This window comes from Galeopterus variegatus, unplaced genomic scaffold (genome assembly GCF_000696425.1).
Source record: "Galeopterus variegatus unplaced genomic scaffold, G_variegatus-3.0.2 Scaffold549, whole genome shotgun sequence".
NCBI classification, from domain to species: domain Eukaryota; kingdom Metazoa; phylum Chordata; class Mammalia; order Dermoptera; family Cynocephalidae; genus Galeopterus; species Galeopterus variegatus.
The window spans coordinates 441,199-456,889 of record NW_007726660.1 but is presented as its reverse complement, the minus strand read 5'-3'; the positions used below and the strand labels follow the sequence as shown (position 1 = coordinate 456,889).

Sequence of the window (15,691 nt, the reverse complement as noted above, 5' to 3'; positions counted from 1 at the left end):
CCTTTGATTCCTTTTGCTTTTTTTTTTTTTTTTTTTTTTGTCTGCTTGTGTTTTTTCAAAGAGCCCATCTTCAAGTTCAGAGGTTCTCTATTCAACTTCGACAAGCCTGCTGGTTAAACTCTCTGTTGTGTTTTTTATTTCGCTGAATAACTTCTTCAGTTCAGCAAGTTCTGCTACATTTTTTTTCAGGACATTGATTTCCTTTTACATTTTTCTTTCAGGTCCTGTATACTTTTCCTCGTTTCATCATGATGTCTAGCTGAGGTTTCTTGTATCTCATTCAGTTTCCTTAGAATTATCACTCGAAATTCCTTGTCAGTCATTTCAAGGGCTTCTTGTTCTATAGGATCTAGAGCTTGAAAGTTATTATCCTTTGGTGGTGTACCTTCTTGATTTTTCGTATTTCTGTTATCTTTTCCTTGATGTTTATTCATTGTGGCAGAGGGTTTCACAGTTCACAGGTTTGACACTATTGCCTGACTAAGATGTTGCTGTGGTTGCCAATTTGGTATTGCTACCTCAGTGACTGCTCAGTTGGCCACTAGTGCCTTGCGTGTGTGGTTGCCTCGGGTCTTGGGCCTCTCTAGGGAGCCACCTCTCTGGTCAGCTTGGACTCTGCTGGGCTGCTGGATCATGGGGGGGTATTGCAGGGTGTGTGGTCTCTGCTGAGCTTCCATCTCCCGTGCTGGACTTCTCCCAGTTCTGTGCGCTCTGGGCCGGGCTGCTGGGATGTGCCGAGGCACCACAGAGCGTGTGGTCTCTACAGATCTTCCCCTTCCCCTGTAGGATGTCTCCCTGCTCTGTGCGCGCTAGGCTTGGCTTGGGATGGAGCCGGGTGGCATCGGTGAAACCTACCTGCCGCTGGATCACGCAGCGGCGGCCCCCCCACAGGGAGTGTGGACTCTACGGAGCTTCTATCTCCCTTGCTGGACGACTCTGTTCTCTGTACGCATTGGTCTGGGCTGCTGGATCGCACGGCAGCAGTGTGGTTCCGTTGAGTTCCCTCCTCCCCTGCTGGATGTATCCCTGCTCCGAGCGCACTAGGCTGGGCTGGGAATGGAGCTGGGTGGCTGGCGGTGAAGCCTATCTGCCTGATCGTGCGACGGTGGCCCCACAGGGCATGTGGTCTCCGCGGATCTTCTGCCTCCCCCACTGGACATCTCCCCGTTCCATATGCACTTGATGTCATGTTTTTATAGTTTAAATCAGTTGATTTGTAGGAGAGAGTGACGCTAGGGACCGTCTATTCCGCCATCTTGACTGGAAGTCTTTCCAACTTTTTGAAGATCCCTCATATATTTGATGCTGTGAGCTTGTGGAAAATCATTTCCCATTGCTTCAGTTTTCTCAGTGAAGTAGAAAGCAAGGAGCTGAGAATAAGAATAGGGAAGAGGTGTTGGAGACTTGAGAAGAGAGGATGGTATGAATTAGCTGCCTAGGAGAGTGGGAGAGTGGTGGGTGGACTGGGGAAATATAATGTGAACGCTTGCAGCAGTAAGGGCCCATTTGGAGATTGTGATCAAGAGTTTAAAGTGATATTAGCATGGCTGTGTGGGTTTGTTTTCTCATCCACAGGTGTAGATAGGCAGAGCATTGGGTTTAACTTGGGTTGTGGTTTACTCTAGTGAGGGGCAAATTGATGTTGCATTCAGGGAAGTGATTATAATGATTGGCCATGGGATTTATGCTAGCAAGGTAAGGAGGGAAGCAAAGACAGGAAGGGGGTGAAGATGAGTTAAAAAGGTGGTAGGATCAGTGCCATAAAAATCTTGGTGGAGTCAAATGATTATAGGAGTTTTGGAATGCTGATGGAACAAGAAAAGACTGTAGTGTATGTCCGCACCATGGAGGAGCGTAATGGGTGTGGTCTCATGGGATTTTTAATGGAGAAGGGAGGGAGAATGGTGTGAAATTGGTCCTATATTGTGAAGGGTGTGGGAGAGAAAACAGCTATACCTGAGAGGTCTGAGAGGAAGCCATGTTCCCATGGGAAAGCCAGGATCCAGTTAAAGCAAGAATGTGGAAGCCTTAGGGCTGGCCGGGTTAGCTCAGTTGGTTAGAGCATGGCGCTGATAACACAGAGAAAAGAATGAAATTCTGCCCTTTGCAGCAACAGGGATAAATCTAGAGAAAATTATGTTAAGTGAAATAAGCCAGACAAGGAAAGAGAAATACCACATGTTCTCACCATAACTGAGTGCTAAGAAGGAAGGAAGTAAGGAAAGAAAAGAGAGAGAAAGAAAGAGAGAGAGAGAAAGAAAGAGAGAGAGAGAGAGAGAGAGAGAGAGAAAGAAAGGAAAGAAAGAAAGAAAGGGAAAGAGAGAGAGAGAGAGAGAGAAAGAAAGGAAAGAAAGAAAGAAAGGGAAGGGAAGGGAAGAGGGAAGGAGAAAGGAAAGAAAGAAAGAAAGGGAAGGGAAGGGAAGAGGGAAGGGAAGGGAAGAGGGAAGGGAAGAGGGAAGGGAAGGGGGAAGGGAAGGGAAGAGGGAAGGGAAGGGAAGAGGGAAGGGAAGAGAAGGGAAGAAGGGAAGGGAAGGGAAGAAGGGAAGGGAAGGGAAGAAGGGAAGGGAAGGGAAGGGAAGGGAAGAAGGGAAGGGAAGGGAAGGGAAGAAGGGAAGGAAAGGAAAGGAAAGAAAAGAAAGAAGAAAGAAAAGGTAAAGGAGCCTTCCAGAGAAGGTTCAAGTTATAGGACATTTTCTGGTAATTGGACTTGTATTCCAGGGGTCACTGTGAAAAGAGTTTAGAGGTGGGGAGGGGCAGGAGATGAGGATGGAAGAGGTGATATACGAAGCTGTCTAGGGGTTAGGTTCTGAAGGATGAGGGGTGACAGGAGTTCTGGGCTCCTTGTGATTGACATGAAAGAAATAAAGGTCAAGCAAATTAAGAATCAGTGGTCCAGGGTAGATTTTGATGGAATTGGCTGTAAGGGTTGAGGGGAGGGAGAGAAGGGGATCTTTTTACCAAATAGTCACAGAGTTTTCTGGGGCTTCCATTTGACTCCTGCTATTGGAAGCATGGAGAGTTAATCAAGGGGTGGTCTTAATTGAGCACACAGGCTCCCTCCTGACTTCTGCAGATGTTTTAATATATTCTGGCATTATTGAGAAGTCCCTAAGGGCTTTTAAAGGGGATTCGGGAGACATTGGGAAGGTTTACATCAAAATTTTACTTTGGAAATATCAGTCTGTCAGTGTAGGATAGATTGGAGGAAAAACTTCAAGCAGAGGAACACATTAGGACATTTTTTCGATTGTCATGGGTTCATGGTACTGAATTTGGTTATTTACGGAGGAATAAGAAAGAAGAGGACAGAGTAGAACTTGGTGACAGACTTGCTGCTGAAGAAAAGGATGAATCTAAGTTTTGAGACTAGGAGTCTGTTTGTGCCATGACAAAAATAGGAAAGTCTGAAACAATTGCTGGTTTTAGGAGGGGAATTGTTGTGTTCTGTTTTGGAGATTTTTGAGTCTTGGGTGCTTGGATTCTTATTTCCCCTTCAACTTGTAGTACTTTTAATGTATTTGCTCCTGGCTTCACAGTTGACTGAGCTTTATGAAGACATAGGTTATGTCTGTTTTGTTCTGCTCTTTATTGTCAATGCTCAGCATAGTGAAAACATTTCAGAAAATATTTGTCTAATTGAATTAAATTGGAGAAGATGGCTTTTAATAGCCTTTCCAATTTTGAGATTCTGTCTTGTTGTTAAGATGTTTTGCAGGTGGATAAACTAAAGAATTTAAGCTCAGCCAAGAGATGAGGGTTGTGGACACCTGTGTTTTATACGGTATTTGAGTGTAAACTCAAATGTAGTAGACATCACCAGATAGAGTTCCATAAAAAGAGAAGCCAGATAAAGTTCCATAAAAACTGTAAAGTTAAGGAACTTTAAGGAGTCAATTCTTAACAGAACTAGAAATTAAAGTAGATGTTAATGACAAAGTGTTTAGTTGGTTGAGAACAAATGCTTCTTTGGAGTCAGACAGAACTGAGTTTGTTTGGATCTTAGCTAATTACTATGTATGTCATCACTTTTCTCAACTCTAAAATGAGGATTACCAGAGCACACCTATCGTAGGGTTGTGAGGGTTCAATAAGGAAAAAAATAGCAGAGTACCTGGCATAAGTCCTAAATAAGTGTTAGTTCAATACTGATACTGTTATTGCTACTTTCCAGGAAAAAACTAATTTATTTGCTAATGTCTGTTTTTTCCTATTGTCTTTAGTATAGTAAAATTTTCCCACTTTTAGTTATTCATGTTTAAATGTTTTTTAAGCTGTTCCTGGGGAATATTAACTCCTCTTGTGTTATAGTGGTGCCTTAGAAGAGCAGAACAACTTTATAGATTTTACTTTCTAAGTTCTCAATCTTTTTCCTTCAATTATCATTTTTAAGTAGTGATCTGTTCAGTATTATTATTTTGTGAGTGTGTGATACTATTTTATTCAAAACATGTGAGTCAGTAGACTTGGTGCTAGCTGAATTGAGTTCAGTTAACATTTTTGAGTTTCTCCTACTTGCCATCAACTATAATAGGATGCAAAGTTGAGTTAGTTTTTACTGTCAATGTTTACAGTCTACTGGGAGACATGGAGATTTAATATTGTTATAATCTGGTATGTGCTACATATTGTAGAAAATAGTATTCAGAGTATGGATTTAATTTAAGTAAACTGGGCAAAAACATGGGTCAGAGTTAGTTCGCATTTTAAATCTTTTGGATTTTACTGATACTTTCCTATCTTTTTGTGGTCCTGAGAGGATTATACACGTATACAAAGATTTTTTTTTTTAAGTACTGTTTTTCACAGTAAGTCACTGTCTGTTTTTAGAAGCATTCTGACCAGCTTCTTATAGAAAGGAAGGCAATAAAACTTGTAATTGTTGAACTTGATGAAAGAAAAAAGGTACTTAGTTTGTCTGATGTTCTAGGTTTAATTAAAATGTCTTTTAAAAATGTCTTTGAAGACATTTGGGACTATTAGACGGTTTAGAAGGTGAGTTCCTGTTTAGATTAAGTGGAACATCACTTTTATGTGTTAATTTTTTTTTCCCCCCTTTTTGTCTTTTTTGTGACCGGTAACGGGATCGCAACCCTCAGTGTCACGCCTGCACCGCGACCGGCAACGGGATCGCAACCCTTGGTGTCGCACCCGCACCGCGCTCAACCAGTGAGCTGACCGGTCTCTATATGAGATCCGAACCCTTGGCGGGAGCGCCGCCGCAGTCCCAAATGCCGCACTCTACCGAGTGCGCCACCAGGCCGGCCCATGTGTTAATTTTTCCTTTTTTTTGTTTTGTCTTTTTCCGTGTCCGGCAACGGATAGCAACCCTCGGCGCCGCCCCCGCGCCTTGCTCAGCCAGTGAGCGGGAACCGGTCTGCACGTGGGATCCGAACCCTCAGCGGGAGCGCCACTGCGCTTCCCAAGCGGCACACCATAGCAGTGCGCCACCGGGCCGGCCCCCATGTGTTAATTTTTAAAGTGAAGTTATATTTGAAGATTTTAACTTCTAAATTGCATAAATTGGTTCAGATTTTGCTGTGTCATTGAAAACATTTTATGCTCCCTCTTTATCTTGAACAGTATTTAGGTTGTAATTAGACTGTGAGCTCCTTGGGATTAGGGAACTTGCTAGATTCCAACAAAACTCAGTAATATATTTGTTGAATTACATTGAATTAAAGCAGCAATGAGGGCACAGTTTGAGAATTTCTAAAATATTTATCCCTGTTTTTTAATTATGAAAATTTTCTATCATATAAAAACTATCAGAGGATAATGCAATGATTGCCATATACCCAGTTGTTTACATTTTTCTGCATTTTTAAATCTCTCTTTTTTTGCTGAGCCATATATAAGTTGCAGACATCCTAACACTTCATTTCTTTTTTTTTTACCCTTTTTGTCTTTTGTTTTTGTGACCGGCTACGGATCGCAACCCTCAGTGTCGCGCCCGTACCGGACCGGGACCGGCAACAGGATCGCAACCTTCGGTGTTGCACCCGCACCTCGCTCAGCCAGTGAGCGGCCGGTCTGTATGTGGGATCCGAACCCTCGGCGGGAGTGCCGCCGCGCTCCCAAGCGAGGGACCGGGCCGGCCCCCTAACACTTCATTTCTAAATACTTGAGCATGAATCTCTTAAAAGTAAAATATTCTCCCATGTAACCACAATACCAGTATTATACCTAATAAAATTAGCAATACTTTTCTAATATCATCTGATATCCAATGCATATTCAGATTTCTCCAGTTGTCCCTAAAGTGGCTTTTCTCTCAACACCCCCAATCAAGAGCCAGTCAGGACCCATGCATTGCTGTTGGTTATGTCGCTTTAGTCCCTTTTATATTTGTTTATTAATCAATTTATTTATTTATTTACTTTGTTGGCTGGCAGTAATGGGATCTGAACTGTTGACCTTGGTGTTATAACACCGTGCTGTCACCAACTGAGCTAATAGTCTGGAACAGTTCTTCTTACCTCTTTCTACCATTGTGATATAACTACAAGATTATTTTGTAGGCAAATCCACATTAGAATTTATCTGATTATTTAAGAAAATGCATCAGTGATTTTGTGCAAAAAATATATAAATTTTAGCAGTTATCTGTTGATTTTTTACATTTACTTTATCTTTGTAGCAATGAGGGTCATTATAGCTGGTGGGGTTTTTTTTGGCAGCTGGCCATTGTGGGCATCCAAACCCTTGACCTCAGTGTTGTCTGTACCATGCTCTAAACAGTTGAGCTACCCAGCCAGCCCTAGGGTTGATATAAAAACATATTTAAACGTGTATGCAAAACTTTTTTTTTTTTTGTCTTTTTTTGTGACTGGCAATGGATCGCAACCCTCAGTGTCGTGCCCGTACCGGACCGGGACCGGCAACGGGATCGCAACCCTCCGTGTTGCCCCCGCTCCTCGCTCAGCCAGTGAGCGGCCGGTCTGTATGTGGGATCCGAACCCTCGGCGGGAGCGCCGCCACGCTTCCCAAGCGGCGCACTGTAGCAGTACGCCACCGGGCCAGCCTGTATGCAAAACTTTAAAGCAGCAACTCTAACTTCTTATTTTTGTCACTTTTTTTTTTTTTGGTGGCTGGCTGGTACAGGATTGAATAATTGTGGACCTTGGTGTTATCAGCACCATGCTGTAACCAACTGAGGTTACCAGTCAGCTCTAACTCTTTTTAGGTGTAACAAATTTCCTTGATATGTTATGACAACATAAGTGAATTTAAATTTGTTTGAAGCAGGGCCGACCCGTGGCGCACTCGGGAGAGCGCAGTGCTGGGAGCGCAGCGTCGCTCCCGCAGGTTCGGATCCTATATAGGAATGGCCGGTGCGCTCACTGGCTGAGCGCGGTGCGGGTGACACCACACCAAGGGTTGCGATCCCCTTACCGGTCACGAAAAAAAGACCAAAAAAATAAATAAATAAAAATAAATAAATACATTTGTTTGAAGCATTTTATTTTGTAAATAATTTTACAGTATTCTGTGAGGGTTAAAAAAAAGTTATGGGAATCACTGCTAAAATAACAGAAAAGCTTATATGAACATTAACTTTGCTGAGGTAAGCCTGCTTTGAATCGAAATAGGAGAAATAGGTACTTTTAAAGTGCTTACTCAGTGTAAGGTATTCTTAAATTATAAGAGGAATTTAGAGATGAATTAGACACTATTTGTACTCTAGAGCAGTGCTATCCAATAGAACTTTCTATGATGATGGAAATGTCTTTTGTACTGTTCTGTATAGCCTCTAGCTGCATGTGACTGTCCAGTACTGGGACAATGGTGGCTAGTATGACTTGAGAAACTGAATTTTAAGTTAAATTTTTAATTAAGATAGAAGTCATATACAATGCATTTTAAAATTTAAATTAAACAACCACATGTGGCTAGTGGCTAAAATATTTGACAGCACAGCCCTAACTATTGTGGGAGGGTGAGGGGATGTCAACATGTGAAATATGTTAGTAAAATACTTAAATAACAGGGCAGTAGAACAGCGGGTACACTGCAGAACATGTATAATCGTCAGATTGGTAGTGCTGAAATGTAGGAGCGTGAAGATCAGTAGCAGCTGAAGAAAGGTTTGTGTTGGGATATCAAGTAAGAGATTTTTATGAAGTGAAAGGCTCATACGAGGAAGCGATGGAAGGTAGCCTGGAGAGATACTTTGAGGCCAGATTTTAGAAGGCTGTAAATGCCGTAAACCTAATCAAATAGCTGTTTTCCTGGAAGTAGTGGGAAGCCATTGAAGATGTCTTAAGCAGAACAATACCATAATTGTGGTGGTGATTTATTGATGTGGTGATACGTTTAAGAAATAATTGAGACACAAGTTGGCCTCAGGAATGTATTGGAAGTGTCAGATGAGAGAGGTACTATGAAGAATGCTGGCTGCAGGTACAGCAAGATGATTCTTCTCTACTGGAAGAGTAGTAGAGTTAACAGAGATAAAAACTAAAAAGTTGGGAAGGAAAACAGTGAGCGTGTTTTTGAAGATTGTGGGTTTGGGGAGAAGAGTTTTTTAAAGTGATGGAAGGCTATCAAGGCATATATCTGAGTGACAGCTGAAAATAAAGAAATGGCTGTAGGTAGATCAATCAGGACTACAGGAATGGATTTATGAGTCATTCTTGTAGAAATCAGGGTGGTAATAATAGTAATAGTGTATTGACTCTATCACCTCTCACTTGTGTGGCCTTGGGCAAAGTTTCCTAGTATCCCTGGGCCTCAGTTTCCTTAGCTGCTAAGTACCTATGTCAGAGGGATATTATGAAGATTAAGTGTGCAAAGTTCTTAGAACTATTCCAGGCACAATTTTCAGTTTCTAAAGTGTTTTCTGGGCCGGCCCGTGGCTCACTCGGGAGAGTGCGGTGCTGATAACACCAAGGCCACGGGTTCAGATCCCATATAGGGATGGCCGGTTAGCTCACTGGGTGAGAGTGGTGCTGACAACACCAAGTCAAGGGTTAAGATCCCCTTACCAGTCATCTTTAAAAAAAAAAAAAAAAGTGTTTTCTCATATGGTACTCAGTTGTGGTGAATAACACCACACCCATACTGTCACCAGAGTTGGAAACTTCTGCCCTCACGTCTTCCATATGTAGGCGTCAACACATCTTGTATTTTCTACCTCCTAATTTCTGTAGAGTTTGTCTTGTTTTTTCCATTACCCAACTGCAGCATTTCTTGCCTATCAACATTTTGTAGTCTCTCTTCATCTTAGTCCTATCCCCATCTCTTCATCCTTTTCCTTACTGCCAGAATTTATGTTCTCAAATATAAATTTAATCACATTAATCTCATTTAAAACTTTTTCCCCATCACCTGCAGTGTAGAGTACAAGTTTCTTAACTCTGACTTCTGTGAACCTTCTGTCTCTGTAGTCTTATCTCTCATTATATACTTTCTCCCCTCCCCTCGTCTTCACTCTTACACAACATACATGGCCCCAAACTAACAAGTGTGTAGGTCTCTAAATATACACATATGTGCCTTTGCTTGGTTGGCCCCCTCTATCCAGAATTCTACCCCCACTCACCATCCTCTTTATGTCTTGCTAATACTTTTCTTTTTCTTTTTTTGTTGCAAATACTTGTCTTTTAAGACTAGATTCAGGGGCTGGCCAGCTAGCTTACTTGGTTAAAGCACAGCCTTGTTACACCAAGGTCATGGGTTTGAATCCCAGATCCCAGCACTGGCCAGACACATACGCACGCACACATGTGCATGCGTGCTAGGTTCAGGAATCTAAGTCCTTAGTTGTTTCTTCTCTTTTGTTCCTACTCCATAATACCCATAACATTTTTGGGTAGCCCTTTGCTTGCATGCCTGCCTCATTCTACTAGATTAGAAAGTTCTTAGAGCACGTGCTAGATTTTATCCTTTTTTGTATTCCTATTACCTAATATGTTGCTTGTACCAGGAACAAAATAAATGCAGATGTTTTGTTTACATTTTATGTATTAAAAAAACTGAGGTTCAGAAAATATACGCTTAATGAAGCGTGTAGTTTTTTTTTTGTTTTTTGTTTTTTTTCTTTTTTAAAGATGACCTGTAAGGGGATTTTAACCCTTGACTTGGTGTTGTCAGCACCACGCTCTCCAAAGTGAGCCACGGGCCAGCCCAACATGTAGGTTTTTCACAGCCCATTTCAGTACTGCTTCATTAACTATGATATTTCTCATAATTAAAACCATTAGAGCAATGATTTTGTTTTTAGCCTGTGGACTTAGAGCCCCCTCAAGGGTGTTAGAGTTCCCACATGGAAGTCTACAAAGTCCGCATGTAGAAAATATATGCATATTTTATAGCATGAGTAAATAATATATTTATTTGTATATAATACCACCAATTATTTTGAATGTACACAGATGCTCTTGGGACTAATTCAATTGAGAATCATCTTGGTGAAGCAGACATAATGATATTGTTTAAGAGGAAAGCAGTATAAGAGCCTTATCAGTGCAGGAAATTAAGAATAACAGCTTTGCATAGTTTGTTGGGGAATGCATAAGGTACAAGAAAATATTTTTTGAAAGCAATTAAGTTGAGTTTAGATGATAATATCTAAATTTTTCTTAGTCATCAGTAGTTTATTAAAATAAGAAAGTTTAAAAATTGCTGAAATCAAAATTTTAAATTGTTAAACCTATTTATTTTAATAAAGGTATCTTTAAATACCAGCTGTTCTCATAATGTTTAATGCTTAATGAGAAATTTTTCTCTCACTTAATGACTGGCTGCTGTCTAGACACACAATATTGTGTTCTGTTACCTGTGCCACAGGTGTTTCTGTTGTTGATATAAAACATTTGTGGTTTGGTAAGGCTTCTAGGTCCATGGGTGTATCTTAAGTAATAAGGCTTTAAAATATGTGTACATTTGTACCCATTTGCTTAGCTGCTAGATTAACAAGAATTGTGTGATTTCATTAATTCCTTTGGCAAATATTTATTCAATTCCTGCTGTGAACCAGGCACTGTCCTCGGCCCTGAAATTATAGCTGTAAGTGAACAAAACAGACAAGCGTTGGCCCTAGTGGTACTTAACCTTTTAGTGGGGAAGCCATTTAATAAACTTGATTAACATACAAGTAGATATCTGTAACATGATGCTAGATAGGGGCAAGTACTTTAAAAGACCAAAAGAAGGAATAGGGAGTGATATTTTCTGTTTTAGAAACATTTGTCTGAGAAGGCCTTTCTAAATAGACATTTGAGCAGAGAGACCCAAATGAAGACACTAATTAGCCTTGCAGCTCTCTGGAGGAATAGCCTTCCAGGCAGAGGGATCAGCAAATTCGGAGGCTTTGAGGGAGAGGAATGTTGGCCTGTTCAAGGGACAGTGAGGAGGCTAGGGTAGAATGGTAGGAGGTGAGGTTGGAGAAGTAGCCAGGGATAGATCATTTAAGACCTTCAAATTTTATTCTAAGTATAAAATAAAGCCTTTGGAGGGTTTTTAGTAGGAGAATAAAGTGATCGGACTTAAGATTAAAGGTTCTCTCTATGCTTGGTAGAGAACAGACTCTAGAAGTACAAGATTGGAAGCAGGGAGATCAGTTATGAGGTGGTGGTTATAGATCTTCAGGTGAGAGATGGAGGTAGGGAGAAGTAGTCAGATTTGAGATAGATTTTGAAGATAGAATCAACAGGATATGTTAATTGTGATGTGAAAGTGCATAGTCAGTGATAACTCCAGGGTTAACAAATAGACACTGGACTTGAAGGATATACGCAGTGTTTACAGTGGCTATCTCTGAGCAGTGGCCTTATTAGGGGCTTTTTTTTTTTTTCCTTATCCGTATGTACCAGTTTTTCTATTCCAAACCTGTAATGCTTCTGTAATAGAAAATATATAGTTTATTTTAAAATTAGAACTAACAGTTGTACTAAGTGTAATATAATTTTTAATATGTTCTACCCCTTTTGATTTTTAAAAAGGAATTTAAATGACATAAACTTTCAAAATTTGTCTTTTTACTCTTAGTGATCAGCCTTTTTTGCACTTGAAGATGGTGAAGCTAGATATTCATACTCTGGCTCATCACCTCAAGCAGGAACGCTTATATATAAACTCTGAGAAACAGCTCATTCAGAGGCTCAATGCAGATGTACTTAAGACAGCTGAAAAGTTGTATCGTACAGCATGGATTGCAAAGCAGCAGAGGATTAATTTGGATCGGCTTATCATAACAAGGTAAAGAAAAGGTTTTCAGGTCTTAAACTTTGTGAACCACTGTGATTCTGTGCTGACTGCTAACTGTAAATAAATGAATCTATTTGCAACAAAGTGCATGGTTTAAGGTAATTTAAATTAACATTAATTTGAGTCTTTGTTTATATACTATTTCATTTATTAATTACTTAAGCACTTCTGTAGAAAATTATAACTTAAGCATTAACATTTTATACCATGCTAGTTTTGTATCTTTGTATATATAACATTTTATTGTTGTAGAGAGTAAATTATCATTTGTTCTGCTTTTCTCCTAATATTATTTAATATATACAATTCCATATTTTGATACTGTATATCTACTTTTCAGGTGTAGAAACCACATATTTCATTGTGTTAATACCTCATTGTTCTGTTTTCACAAGAAGTGGATTTTAACTGTAAGAATAGTGGTGCTGAGGTATAATATTGAGAAAACAAGCCAGACAAAGGATTCATACTGTATGATTATTTATATGACTTCAAAAAGAGACAGAACTGATCTTTGGTGGCAGAAATCAGAATAATGGTTACTTCTTTGGCTTGGGAGGGTGGTATTAACTGGAAAGGGACATGCAGAAGCATTCTGGGATGCTTAAAATGTTCCATGTCTTAATCTGAGTGGTGGATACAAATGTAAAAATTGATCAAGCTGAACATTTGAGATTTGTGTGCTTTGCTGTATTTTATCTCAAAAGTAAGTTAAAAAGGAAAAAAAAGAATAGAGCTGTTTTGAACATTGTTGTAGGACTTCCCCCCATAAAGCTACACAACTACACCAATTGTTGGGTTACAGCAATAGCTACGCTAATTGTATGGCTAGGCATTTCATAACTAAAGCCAGAATGTTTCATTATTTTAGTTATACTAAATTTCCACTTGTATTGTCAGGGCTAGGGCTCAAACTCCTCAAACCCATTGTACAGACTGGGTCACCAGACCCCTCACATGCCTGGCTGGGTCACTAGACCCCTCACACGCAGGTCCATGCTAGGTAATTGGGAAAGATCCTGGGAGGCGTTCGCAGATGACATAAGCTCAGTCCTCAGTAGTAGCAGCAGCAGTGGCTTTGGTGGCCTCCTGGAGGGTGCCAGGGGCCCTGGCAGCAACAGCCTTCAGCAGCAGTAGCAGCCTACCCATGACACCCTTGGGGGCGTCCTGGGGGTGGGGAACCCTGTGGATCAGAGCCACTCATCCTTCATAGTTAAGTCTATAACCCAGGACACCTGGGTGCACATGCACAATTACATCAGACAATAGCCAAGGAATACCTGGGCACATATGCATATTTACATCAAATGCTTGGCAAGATTCTGAACATCTGATGGGCCCTGATCATTTTCTTTCACTTTCCCTACACCGCCCCCCCACTCTTTTGTGCTTATTTTATTAGGATTCGTTTTCAGAAGTAAGAAGCCTGGTTGAAGGATATGATTTTACAAATGCTTACATACTGGCACATTGAGGTTGAGAAATGTTGAATGATATACCTGATATGGGCTTACTTTTTTTTTTTTTTTTTTTTAAAGATGACCGGTAAGGGGATCTCAACCCTTGGCTTGGTGTTGTCAGCACCACGCTCAGCTAGTGAGCAAACCGGCCATCCCTATATAGGATCTGAACCCGTGGCCTTGGTGTTATCAGCACCGCACTCTCCCGAGTGAGCCATGGGCCGGCCTGGGCTTACTTTTTATTATTTTTTATTACTTGAATATTTGTAAACTTTCTTGTGTCCATAAATAAGCAGTTTTTAACTAATGTTTAATTCAATCCATGAATATAGCTCTGGGCAATAGTTGTTAGGACCTACTACTTTAGATGCTGTTGGTCTAAAAGATTTTAGCAAGTCAGGGTGATCTTGTTGCTGGGACTATAATCAACTCATATTTCCATATTTCAATATAGTTTATGTGTTATTGTATATGTATACAGTATATGTATAGTATATATATTTTGATATGTATTATTGTTATTATTTTGCTTGTTTGATATTTTTTTAGTGCTGAAGCTTCCCCTGCTGAATGTTGCCAACATGCCAAGATTTTGGAAGATACACAGTTCGTTGATGGATATAAGCAATTGGGATTTCAGGAGACCGCTTACGGAGAATTCTTGAGTCGATTAAGGGAAAATCCTCGTCTTATTGCCTCTTCTTTGGTTGCTGGAGAGAAACTTAATCAGGAGAACACACAAAGTGTTATTTACACAGTTTTTACCTCCCTGTATGGCAACTGTATTATGCAAGAAGATGAAAGCTACCTCCTTCAGGTTTTGCGATACTTAATTGAATTTGAACTTAAAGAAAGTGACAATCCCAGGCGACTTTTGAGGAGAGGAACTTGTGCCTTCAGCATTTTATTTAAACTTTTTTCTGAAGGACTGTTTTCTGCCAAACTTTTCCTCACAGCTACTTTACATGAGCCAATCATGCAACTGCTTGTTGAAGATGAAGATCACCTGGAAACAGACCCAAACAAGCTAATTGAGAGGTTCTCCCCATCTCAACAGGAAAAACTCTTTGGAGAGAAAGGCTCAGATAGATTCAGGCAAAAGGTTCAAGAGATGGTAGAGTCCAATGAGGCCAAATTAGTGGCTTTGGTGAACAAATTTATTGGTTATCTCAAACAGAATACGTATTGTTTTCCACATAGTTTGAGGTGGATTGTGTCACAGATGTACAAAACCCTCTCCTGTGTAGATAGACTGGAAGTTGGGGAGGTCAGGGCAATGTGTACTGATCTCCTGTTGGCCTACTTCATTTGTCCTGCAGTTGTCAATCCAGAACAGTATGGAATAATTTCTGATGCTCCTATTAATGAGGTGGCACGATTTAATCTGATGCAGGTATGCTTTTGCTATTATTAATGTGGCATTTAGTTTAAAATCAGTTGGCCAATGGAGGTGGAAATAGAAAATATAACTACAGTATTCATATATTCTTACCATTCCTTTTCCTCAAACTGTCCTAAATATTTGTTTCTTATGAAATAAAAGCAGTCATATTGGGATTTTAAGATATTGTAGTCACAAAACATTTTGTGTTAGTTTTTAAATGGAATCCTTACACACTTGAATGTATAGTTGATTAGATTTTCCAGAACAAAGGATAGTGACCTCTTTTCTATAGTTTCAAAATCCAGAGTGATCAAAAACTGAGTGTCATTTGGTAGCAAAACCTAAGCTAAACTAACATGAGGCTGTTTATAATTGTCATTCCATTTATTGCTGGTGAGTACTCATGTTTTATCACAGAAGTATTAATTTGCTTGGTCTGGCTGGTTAGCTCAGTTGGTTAAAGCAGTCTTATAACACTTAAGTTCTGGGTTTGGATCCCCATAGAGGCCAGCAGCCAAAAAAAGAAAAAAAAAAGATGTTAATGTGTTTGATTACAGGGTAACACACTACATAGTGGATATGTTACATGTATGCTCTAACTTCCCTTTCTAAAAATCTCTAAATTCTGAAATCTGAAACT

General features: G+C 40.1%; 1 protein-coding gene across 5 annotated transcripts in view; it reads left to right on the top strand.

Annotated features, from left to right (window-relative positions):
* Nucleotides 1-15,691, top strand: part of GAPVD1 (GTPase activating protein and VPS9 domains 1) — an 86,256-nt gene that overhangs the window by 26,977 nt on the left and 43,588 nt on the right. For all 5 annotated transcript variants that reach the window (XM_008569966.1, XM_008569963.1, XM_008569965.1 and 2 more), the window contains exons 3-4: nt 11,989-12,198; nt 14,217-15,060. In XM_008569966.1, the coding sequence (XP_008568188.1) occupies nt 12,014-12,198; nt 14,217-15,060 (1,029 nt within the window). In that variant the 5' untranslated portion in view covers nt 11,989-12,013. The remainder of the gene's footprint in view (nt 1-11,988; nt 12,199-14,216; nt 15,061-15,691) is intronic.